The sequence below is a fragment of the Anoplopoma fimbria genome, chromosome 8 (genome assembly GCF_027596085.1).
Source record: "Anoplopoma fimbria isolate UVic2021 breed Golden Eagle Sablefish chromosome 8, Afim_UVic_2022, whole genome shotgun sequence".
Lineage (NCBI taxonomy): Eukaryota > Metazoa > Chordata > Actinopteri > Perciformes > Anoplopomatidae > Anoplopoma > Anoplopoma fimbria.
The window spans coordinates 25,850,338-25,862,356 of record NC_072456.1 but is presented as its reverse complement, the minus strand read 5'-3'; the positions used below and the strand labels follow the sequence as shown (position 1 = coordinate 25,862,356).

General features: G+C 37.7%; 1 protein-coding gene across 3 annotated transcripts in view; it reads left to right on the top strand.

The window, feature by feature from the left end:
- osbpl1a (oxysterol binding protein-like 1A) overlaps positions 1-12,019 on the top strand; it is a 35,817-nt gene that overhangs the window by 6,240 nt on the left and 17,558 nt on the right. For 2 of the 3 annotated variants that reach the window (XM_054602863.1, XM_054602861.1), the window contains exons 4-15: positions 339-413; positions 548-659; positions 824-909; positions 2,013-2,157; positions 3,799-3,866; positions 3,957-4,001; positions 4,119-4,192; positions 4,401-4,464; positions 4,561-4,662; positions 6,318-6,446; positions 6,554-6,635; positions 7,194-7,300. In XM_054602863.1, the coding sequence (XP_054458838.1) occupies positions 339-413; positions 548-659; positions 824-909; positions 2,013-2,157; positions 3,799-3,866; positions 3,957-4,001; positions 4,119-4,192; positions 4,401-4,464; positions 4,561-4,662; positions 6,318-6,446; positions 6,554-6,635; positions 7,194-7,300 (1,089 nt within the window). The remainder of the gene's footprint in view (positions 1-338; positions 414-547; positions 660-823; positions 910-2,012; positions 2,158-3,798; positions 3,867-3,956; positions 4,002-4,118; positions 4,193-4,400; positions 4,465-4,560; positions 4,663-6,317; positions 6,447-6,553; positions 6,636-7,193; positions 7,301-12,019) is intronic. The other variant, XM_054602864.1, reaches the window with a different exon arrangement.

Below are 12,019 nucleotides of genomic sequence, written 5' to 3'. Positions count from 1 at the left end.
TGAAAACATCTTATTCAAACAACTAGATTTATTCAAGTTTCTCACCAACACTACCTTTAACAAGATTACGAGTAAACACATCATGATAACATTATAATTTGCCTTCGCCCAATTCTCATTTTCCCTTAATAAAGCATGAATGCATCATAATGTAAATTTTGCCATTAGCGGTGCTGCTAACATTACTAGCTCTCCTCCTGTTGATTTAAACACAGATTTGTTGTTTACAATGTATGAAAAGCATAAATGATGTCCTGATCGCATATTTTACTTCATATCGGCGGATTAAAAAGCTTTTTTAACTAATGGCTGACGTGTGTGTTGTAACCCCCCCACAGGCAGGTGCAGATGTTAACTTGCCCAATAATGTCGGAGATACACCGCTGCACAAAGCTGCCTTCACAGGACGAAAGGTACCTCAATGCCACTCAGATTTCAAGTTTCTGTTGATAGTATGGTTGTGTGCATGCATTTATTCATCCAGTCAATCAATGAATCAATCAATGAATCAATCAATCAATCAATCAATCAATCACGTATTGATCAGGAGGTTGTCATGCTGCTGCTGCACTATGATGCATGTGCTACTGTCATCAATGGGACAGCACAGATACCCAAAGATGTCACTCAAAACGCAGAGATCAGAGGCATGCTGGAAGGTGAGAGAGAGACACGCCCTCATCTAATTTCATGGAAACATAAATATATTAATCTCCATGTTTAATGCTTAAATATTCACTTATGCAAGTTGTTTATATGATGTATGGATTCTAAAATTGTCCTACATGTTCTCTTGTAAATCCCAACATTTTACTGACACAAGCTGCCGAGAGAACGGAGGAGAGAAAACTGGAGGAGGAACTCCTGGAAGCTGCACGAGAAGGAGACCTTTCAACTTTAACTCAGCTGGTAAGTGCAACACTGATGCAGAATAACCTAAAACCTGCATTCTCTCTACTGACCATCAGGGGGCGACTCCTCTGGTTGTATAGAAGTCTATGAGAAAATGACTCTACTTCTCTCTTGATTTATTCCCTCAGTAAACATTGTAAACATGAGTTTATGGTCTCAATCTCTAGTTTCAAGGCTTCTTCAATACAGCATGATGTTCATTTAGTAAATTATGATCCATTCAGAGTCAAATAGACCATGAAGCAGGGTATGTTTTAGGGTGGGGCTACCTTGTGATTGACAGGTCACAAGCACTGCATTGTCCTTATTTTCCTTTAGAACCTCAACCCTTTCATAGTGTGTTTTCAATTCATGACAGTTAATCCGTTACATTTTGATTGCATAATAATGTCTTATTCAGCGTTAGGTTGTACTTAGCTCCACCCACTCGTGCCACTTCTGGTTGCAAAAAAAACCAAGATGGCTACATCCAAAATGACAAACTCAAGGCTTCAAAACCGTAGTCCAAAAAACCTATGTGTGACATCCTGTTGACTACGTCCTTTTCTTATATACTATGCTTAATACCTGATTCTGATTCGACCCCAAAAAAATGAAGTGCAAGTTGGAAACATGTACTTTGTAAAATTGTACGTTTTACCAGTAATAGTGTGGAAGGTTCTCAGCTAATTTGGGCAACTTTTTGCAGTCACCGTGGTTACTGTGTGTTAAATTCAATTCAGATTTATAAGCCATACTGTAGTTTGCTAAAGGGAATTGCCTCGACTCTCACTGTGAGCATGTCAGCACGCTACACCCTCAGATACCTTCACACTAGTCCAGACAAGTATACAGTCGACTACGCCCTTTAAGTCTCAGTGACAGAAGCTCTCTGTACATCAAAACCTCATGAGGGAGAAAAATATATAAAAAATATTTTTTCAATATGTGCCAAAAGAAACATAAAAAAAAAGAATACTGGCAGAAAAGGTTTAGGTTCTCCTAAACTCTTCCAGCTCTTGGAGACACAAATCAGAGTCGTGCTTCAGTTCTGAGAGCAACAATAAGGAGCTGCAGGACATTTGGCATCTGTTTTATTTTCTCCTGTGTGTTTGCTGCAGCTCAGCAGGAAGAAGACCCCAGACATCAACTGCACAGATCTGCTGGGAAACACTCCGCTGCACTCTGCGGCCTACCGAGGCCAGAAGCAGTGCGCCCTGAAGCTGCTCAAAAGCGGAGCCAGCCCCAACGTCGAGAACAAGAAAGGTACGAGTCATGAGCTGGAGACGGCAATCATGAATCCCTCCTGTGTTAAAAGGAAACGCTGTCTTTGTTCTTCCCCAAAAGCAACAATTGATTCTTAAAACAAATATTCCCCGTGTAGTTTATTCCTCTGTGCCGCAGAGCCACAAACACATCAATTAACCACACCGTTGGCTACAATGAGCTTGTGGGTCAGAGCAACAGGAGGCACATTGTTGATTTCAGTCTTATCATGGGATTTTTGACAATAGGAAAATTGTCAATCAATGATGCAAAAAAAGCAGTAAAAAAAAAAAAAAACTGTAAAAAAGATAATCTAATAAATATCACCATGAAACTTCCCCAGCTTGAGACAATTCTATTTTTGTATTACAAGTTTTCTGAAGTGTGAAAATGTGCAAATGAGGCATTATCTTATTAATTATGTTTCCAGAACATAAATCTGCACATTGGATAAAGCCAGGTTCAAAATGATTGTTTCGTTTTGTTGACATATTAGATGGATAGATAGTGTTTTTATTCAGTCATCACACACAATACAATGTATACAGCATATATATAATATGGTATACAATGTAACTGAAAAGGCATAGGCAGGAGCATTAAGCTTATATATGTCTATCCTACTTCCCCATCAATCAAGCCACCCTCAAGAAAACAAAATATATAAAAAAAGAAAAAAATATATATATTTTTTAGAAAGATAGATATTAGAGTCAAAGGTTTTTACAAAGGGGATTTTGGATGCCTTATTGTATCCATCCATAGATCAAAAAAATACTGTCAACAGACATGTTATTTTTAGTAATGAAGTCAAGATTTCTGGCTCGAAAAACTAATTTTAAAAAAAAACTTTAAAGATATATGTATTATAAAATGACATACATTTTTAAGACACTACATGTGAATAGGGTAAAATAATTAACTGACAGATATCATCATGGAACTACCTTGATTACTTGCATTAAGACAATCATTTTTTTGTATTAAAAGTTTTCTTAAATGCATTTGAGGCATGATCTAATAAGATAAGATAAAATAATCCTTTAATAGTCCCGCAGCGGGGAAGGTTACAGGTCACTTTAGGCGAATTTAGGAGAAATCTACAGACGCAAATAAACACCTAAATGTATATTTTGGATGTCTGTTTCCACTTATTTACAAAAAAATAACCCTTCAGGTGTGTTTGCATTATTCTATTTCTAAGCATGTGACAGGAACATGTTAGTGATTGGCGTGGTCGCTGTCAGTCATAGCAGCTAGCTCATCACTGGGAATGTTCTGGAAAATGATCACTAGAAAAGAGTTGGAACCCTGATTTGTTTTACCTCTGATTTTTTTTGCCAAACACTGTTATTTCTGTGACTTGAACGAAATTGTCAATGCAAAAAAAATTATTTTAAAAAAATAAGATTACATGAGAGGTCGGAAGACTAGAAAAGCGCTGTAGAAGTACAGTCCATTTACAATTTACCATTTCGGTATAATCAGGAGCTAGTTTGGAAATAAACAACTCCTTGATATTTACTTAGATTTTCCTTTAAATAACCTATAAATATCATGAAATCAGTATGTCTTTCCTTCTGTTTGTGTTTGTTCTGTTGTACTAAAGCCTCACTTTTCTTGTTTGTCCACAACTCAAAGGTCAGACAGCGTTCGACCTGGCTAGTGATACAGCAATGAAGGTGGTCCTTGAAGGCAACGCTCATCGAGTGAGTGCTCAGCTGATGGTCGGGCTTTTCTAAAGTTCCTTTGATTTGTTTTTGTACTTGCTTCATGTTTCTCATATGTGTTCCTTGCAGGGTGTGACCCGCCATGTCAAGAAATACGAAGGACTCCTCTGGAAGGTGCGCTGCACTGCTGTGCTCTCTCTCAGCCGCCATTGAAATCAGAAACAGACTGAGTAATAATAGAAATCACTGATATTCAAACTGATGATTTTTTTTCTCCTGTGCGTCCCGCAGAGCTCCAGATTTTTTGGCTGGCGCTCCTACTGGGTCGTCCTCCAAGACGGGGTTTTATCCTGGTACTCAAAACAGTAGGTGCCACATCTCACCTTTGCTGTGCTCCTTGAAATCATGTGGAAAGATGTCAGCAACAGATAAATGGAAGTACTGCACACTTTTGATTAGCGAGGCGCTGGAAGTGACAGATTCCTTTCTATTTTCTGACAGTTAATCTGTTTTCTGTACAACCATTGAAAATGTGTCAGGACCTCACCTCCTCTTTCTTTCTTTCATGTGAAGATCGGATGCAGCAGACAATGTGAGAAGACAAGGCTGCAAGTCGCTCACACGTGCTCAGTGTTTGGTGAGACAACATTTAAGAGTTACACTACATTGCTGCATTTAATATGTGTGAGCGTAACTTTTGATCAAGGGGATGTTTTGATGTTCTCGTTTCCAGCTCCGAGCCAAAGAGAGCTGCTTTTTTACCCTCAAGTGCTTCGATGATAGCATGCATCACTTCAAAGTATCACCTAAAAACGACCCAGAGGCAACGGCAAAAGTAGGTTTGACTTCTCCTCTGGTGGTCTTTATTTATACATGAATGGACTATATATATATATATATATATATATATATATATATATATATATATATATATATATATATATATATATAAACTGCGGTGGAAAAGGCACTTTTTAAGGGTGGATGCGTAATTATTAACTATCTAGATGTCTAGCATAGTTGTAGACATCTAGATAGTCATATATATATATATTTATTTTGGGGGTAAAATTTGTGAATATTTTTTACATGTTTTATTAATATTTTATGGATATTTTTAAAATATTTTACAGACATTTTTCAGATTTATTCCAACTATTGTTCAGAAATGTTTCAGTATTTTTTTACTTATATTATATGTACGTTTTTTGTTTTTTTATATTTGTCCCTAATATTTTTTGCATATAACGTTTTTCACTTTTTTTTCACAACCTTTCTGTAGTTTTGCCTTTTGGAACCAAACTGTCATGAATAATTAATAACATCACTAGGATGTGTGCATCATCTCTATAAGCTAATTCACACTTTCAGTTGCAGCTGAGAGATCTCTAAACTCAGATGATGTAAAATAGCCTTTCAGTATAAAATGTATTAATCTATTCACGAGTAGCTCTCTCTGTCCTCGCTTCATATCCAGCACATCGCCTACTCTCCGTGCCTCTACATCTAAACTCATTTTTATAATGTTAATAACAAATACCAAAGTTAGTGTCTTGTGTTTACTTTATATCCTTCTATAAAAAATACAATATTAATAATAATACTATCTCTATGCATTTATATATTGATTTAGTTGTGTGCATTCAGCGCCGCTTTTTATACAAACAGCAGTCTACTTTACACTGCCAAATGATTTAAAAATTGATCGTTTCAACATAAATATATTTAGTAACCACTGCCTTAGATAGAAACTAGAATTTTAAGTTGAACTAGTACTGAGTGTGTAAGTTTACTTCCAGACTTGACTTGAGCTTGGCCCAAAAGACTAGAGGCTTGACTTAAGCTTGGTTGAAAAGACTAGAGGCTTGACTTGTGTTTGGTACAAAAGACTAAAGGCTTGACTTGGTTCAAAAGACTTGAGATTTGACTAAGACTTGATCCAAAAGACTAATGGCTTGGTTTGGACTTGGTCCAAAAGACTAGAGGTATGACTCGAGCTTGGCCCAAATAACTAGAAACTTGACTCGGGGTTGGTTGAAAAGACTAGAGACTTGACTTTGGGTTGGTCCAAAAGAATAGAGGCTGGACTTGGACTTGGTCATAAAGACTAGATACTTCACTTGGGCTTGTTCCAAAAGACTAAAGGCTTGACTTGGTCCAAAAGACTTGAGATTTGACTTAGACTTGGTCATAACGATTCAAAAACAGCTCTGTCTTCTGTTATTAATGAAACAGGAGGTGAGAGCTCAATAAAAAACACCTAATCTAGAAACTCCCATGAAAAAATATGGTACGTTTTTTGATATTAGATATATTTAGAATACTTTCGGGGTTCCTGTTTTGCTATCTAGGATTTAAGAACTTTGAATGTATCCCAATATCTCAAAACCTCTTAAATTGCAGATAGAAGCTTATTAATCCATGTTCGGAGTTTTTAAATCAATAATTTTTTCATGACAAACGAGAAACAAATCTGTTCTTCTCTTCCAGGCGTGGCTGGACGCTCTGGGCGAGCACTCGGCTTACAGCACACACTACTGCTCCCAAGAGCAAGGCAGCGAGGAGGACGAGGACGAGGAGGAGGTGGAGTCTCTCGGGGAGCTAACGGACTCACTACAGGTGGCTGTAAACAAAAGAAAATCCATCACTACCATGTCAGAATATTGATCTGCAGTGTTTTGGCAAAACTAGAAAGCTGCTGTTTCCTCTCATCTCTCTGAAACCAGGCGGCAGAGGCCAACCAGAAGAAACTGGAAAAGGAGGTGGAGGATTTCCTGTCCATGCTGAGAAATGACGGGCTGGCAGAAAGTAAAACCTTCTATTTCATTGTCAATTACAATTTTGTATTTATATATATATATATATTATAATAACAGAGGAGAAACGATTCAAGAGGATAAATAAATCAGAAACAGAATCAGTGCGTTACACATACAAGGAATTAGGCTAGGTGATTAATTGGTGCGTACAGTAAATAACAAACACAGTGCAATAATAAAGATATCATTTAAAATAGAAATATACAATAATAATATGGTAAACAAATAAGAGTATGTTAAAACAATTGTATTATTAAAGTGTATAGATGTGCATGGTGTAAACTGTAAGAGATTGTCGTGGGGATGTACTTGGGGCTGAAAACCTTTTGATTAAAATTACAAGCATCATAAAGCAGATTTAAATGCACAGTTTTGATAGAATAACGTCTTAAATCCTCATAATTAAGAGTATTTTTCTGTCGTTAGAGGCTTGTTGTGCTTGTAGCTTTTTCTGAGAACATTGGAAACAAAACTTAGGGAAACTTTTTTTTTATTTCACTCATTACTTTGTGGTAATGGTCCCTCATTGGTGCGTTTGTCCCCGCAGGTTTTCCATCCGCCATCACACAGAAATTACAAGAAATCAGTGAGTTGTCCAGCGAGACCAGTTCCAGCCTCGGTTTGTGTCTCGGCCTCCTCTCCAGACAGCAGGGGGTGAGTGTCAGCCTCCTCAGGACACATTTGTGTCTCCTTATATGAATTCCTCTTTGAGATTTTGTCAACTGCACCGTCGATTATCAGCATTTCATTCTCCACAACCCCAAAGCAGAACATAGGTTCTTATATGAGTTCACTCAAATTATATAAAAAACAAAAATTCTCTGGAAATTTGTTATTAGTCCAAACAAGACATACTAAAAAACAAGATAAAAACAAGTATTATAAATAAGTAAATAAGTAATAACACAGTAAAGAATATTAAATAAGTAAAAAAAGTCAAAAGAATCCACAATAATTAAAATATTATATATATACAGACAGAATAATTGGAGTATTGTACAGTATATTGCACATATTTTTATATTGCACAGATTTATATTGTCAGTTTTTTAAAGTTTGCTTTGATATCTATGGATCAGGTCACCAGGACATTACTTCTATGAAGACACATAAATGTTGAGTTTTTCACATGTAAATGGGGGCTGATTAAGAAAATATATTGATGTATTATATTATAAATTCTTTGTTGTTTTAGTGACCTGATCCTTTAAAAAAATGCAGACTATAAATACCATAATCAAGAGGATCCTTCCGGCCCGTGACCCTTTTAGATGTATAGTGATAGATTAAGAAAGAATAAAACAGAACATGTCTCTTAAGAAAGCGGCGGCACCATTCACACCTATTCATGACAGCGGCTCAGCGGAGTGCAGTGATTATAAGCTGTCAGATGGGTTTTTTTCTTTGTGTGTGATTCAATGGATTTGATTATAATGGAAGGATTCAGAGGATAGATTATATCCCTCCAGGGAGAAAAAAATTGATGGCACAGCTTCTAGCTCACAACAAGCACCAGCCCTGTGCATCACTTCTGTAATGATGTAAAAACTTTATTTATACATCACTTCACTAAACACATCCATTTCTGGCTTCTTGTGCAGGAAAAGGGTTTCCTGTGTGTAAACTAACAGCTCATAGTAAATCAGTTTGGATAGTGAACTTGGAATTCTTGAAGGGATTAGGTAGGGAAATTTCATTAGTGCTACACTGGATATGTAAACACAAAGGCAAACAGAGATGAGCCAGCAGGATTTTACAACATTGGCCTCAAGCCCAGTAGCATTCTGGCTCAGCTGCTATCAGAAGCAGCAGAACACAAACAATTCTCAACAGGAGAGGGCATTATGCAAAAAAAAAAATCCTCTTATCTCAATATGTGACATTTCACATTGTGATATTGTTTAAATATTTAGTTAATTGTTAAAACACCTGGACAGGAATGTCTGTTTTTAACTGATCCAGCCAGTTAAATATCTTACAAATGAAACCATGTCATCCATGGGCCGATCACACCGAGATGCATCACAACAGGTGCGGCCGCTTCGAAAACGCCTTCTTGGCAAGGTGAGTCGGGCAAAACATCTAATGCGTGTGAAGTGGGGGGTGCATGTGCAACCAGGTGATCAAACCAAAAAATAACAGGGAAGAAATGGATTCACTGCAGACTTTGAGCTCTTGCTGTTGCTCTGCTGTTGAATAAGGGGAGGGGGAAATTATCGTCATTAAAATGTCAATGTTCGTTCCTAATCTATCGACATCAAAACAGGAAGTCAGTGGTAAAGTAGTAAAGGTCGCCTCTTTTATCAGGCTGCAACCTCCACTTCTGCTGAGTGAAGCCAATGCTGAAGTGTCTTAAAACGTTCATTCTCTCTGCTGTCCATCAGGGGGCGACTCCTCTGGTTGTATAGAAGTCTATGAGAAAATGACTCTACTTCTCTCTTGATTTATTCCCTCAGTAAACATTGTAAACATGAGTTTATGGTCTCAATCTCTAGTTTCAAGTCTTCTTCAATACAGCATGATGTTCATTTAGTGAATGATGCTCCATTTAGAGTCAAACAGACCATAAAGCAGGGGATGCTTTAGGGCGGGGCTAATGTGATTGACAGGTCGTTGTCTCGTCTTACAACTTTAACCCTTTCACAGTGTGTTGTCACTTCATGAAAGCTAATTGTAACATTTTTGGTCACCGAAAAAATGTCTTATTCAGTGTTCGGTTGGATTTAGCTCCACTCTGTCGTGTCATTTTTGGTTGCAAAAAAACAAGACGGCGCCGGCAAAAAATTCCAAACTAGAGGCTTTAAAGCGACAGTGCACAAACCATTGGGTGACGTAACTGTGACAACTTCCACATCTTGTATTAAACATACAGCTGAAGTTGATGGGAATGTATTTATTTTAGGTATTTGGTCATAAACCAAAGTATTGGACACAACTCAACACAAAAACCAAACTATGAACCTCATGAAGGGTCATAGAGGAAAAATCTAAGGATCACCAGGATTCATCCTCTGTAAAATTAACCAGAATCCATGGAATAGTAATAGTTTAGATTTTTCAGTCTGCACATAACGTCAAAAATGTAATATGGTCCAGATATTGGCAGAATTCAATTCTGCTCATTTATTCACATTATTGCGTAGAATGGCCTAATACACAATTTTAATATCAACAGTGTGATAAAATCCCTGACCTCTCTGATCTCTGTATATGTAACAATAGTTTGTGTGATGAGCTGATTAACTCTGAAGAAGCCTGTGTGCTGCAGCTAAATATAAAGACATTTTTGTGGCGGGGAATATCAAAGAAATCATGTCTGATTTTCATCATAATCACAACCTTCCATCTCATTTCTGTAAGCTGCAACACAAAACGTAGTACTCATTTTGCCGATCCCAGTTTAGTTCATTTGCTTCTCTCTCTGAACCAGATTTCTTTAATAAGAATTACTCTCTGCTCCCTGCTGATTGTTTAAACATGATATGAAGTATAGTACTATAGTACGCTTATGATGCACTTCTGTGTGCACACTTGAGATGTTGAATATGTAATTCAAGGGCTGTTCACCTTCACATGGACTCACCACTCTGCCTTTTTTTTAGTCATGGAAAGACAAAGACACAGACAAAATAGTAAAATACCAAAGCCTGGATATTTAAATCAGTAGTTATAAGCAGAAGTCAGTCATTTTTTTCACAAAACAACATATTTGAATATTGTCCTGAGGGTCTTTAGACGGGGCGGCGCTGCTGGAGCTCCCACAAGCTGCCAAAATAAACATCTGAATGTTCCAGTTTAACAGTCGGTCCGGAGCTTTCAGGGTTTTACACATCGAACGCTCAGCTGTGAAGCCTTTTGAACTGCGATCCGCGGAGGCAGAGCAGACGATGAAAGGCTCACAGGATCTCAGAGCTCTGACCGTGAATAGGACCGGTCTCTATAGGAAGAACTCAGACATGTATACTGTATTTCTCACTGTATTTTTGCAGTATGAATGAAGCAGCGGGTTCTGCAGGGCGGGGGGGGAATCACTTCCAGCTCCTGCAGCGCTGGTTTTTGCACTTTCCACCACCTGTGTAGGAGTCAAGCAGCAGGACTTTCCTCTTTAAAGTTCAGTGTATTGTAATGTTAGCGAGTGATCTTCAGTCTGTCATAATACAGAACCTTCTCCACACTTCACCCCACCTGCCCCCGTACTTATCACCACCATCACAGGAAGAGGCAAAATAACAAAATTAATCTTATTGTTTAGATTTTTCTTTCCTAGGACCCATTTATTTCTGGGGTTCAGCAATGTGTTCTTATTTTTCTTATTTTACGAGATAAAATATCTTGTTTTCACAGTCCACTAATTGTTTGTCTAAACCAAGCAAACATAATAAAAAAGCATCAATTTCATATATTCAAATTTAGATAATACCAGTTTTAGAGTCATTATAATGATTGGATTATTACATTTGTAGACTTAAGATATACTATTGTGCCATTGATACCAATTAAGACTATTAAAAACCCTTGAATTTTTTGGGGTGTAAGGCCAGTTCATACTTTCTGCGTCTGCAAGGGTTGGCGTAACATAAATGTCTTCACCCACCCATGTCTGCGAGGGTCCGCACAGACCCTATGTGGACATCAGCGTGCAGCCAGAAATTTGTGACGCCGCAGACTGTACGCATAACATGCACGATGACTGCGCATGCTCCAGTTCCATTTAAAACTCCAGTCAAAGTCCAAGAATACAACTTTAAAACCTTCTTGTCTTTAACAAGTTCAGGTGACTTACTTTTTTTTAACTCATTCTTCCAAACGAAGAGTACCTGGATTTATGTATAAAACACTTCCCCAGTAGCAACACAATATCAAGAACTAAGTATAAGTTCCTGTTTGCAACACAGACACCAAATTTAAACCATCTTCACTGACAAGATTGGCAACTCAATCCCCTTTGGAGATAGGAAAGAGGACGCTTGTTTTGAAGAGAGGTTATGCGAGGAGATCCGCCGTTATTCACGTTTATATAATTTTGTCTTTAAAGGAGTATAAAGACAGCCAACTGCAACGGAGAGGACTGACGTGATTGTAGTAGGAATGGAACCGTCACCGATGTGGACGTCCAAGGTCTTACATGATGCTCTTCGATGGGTTTTGATTTTCCTGTAACGCCAGCAGTGACGCTCTGGAAAATCACATGATACTTTGTTTAAAATTGTTTAACAGTACGCTCAACTTCACTGTTGCTGAAGCTCTTCTTCTGCTTACATACTACTTTTTGGCGGCATCTCTCTAATTCTTTGGCATGTGGTCGAGTATTTGCACACGTCACAATACCTGCCCTTATATGGTGTTTAGGGGCCGTTACTTATATTAGTGTAA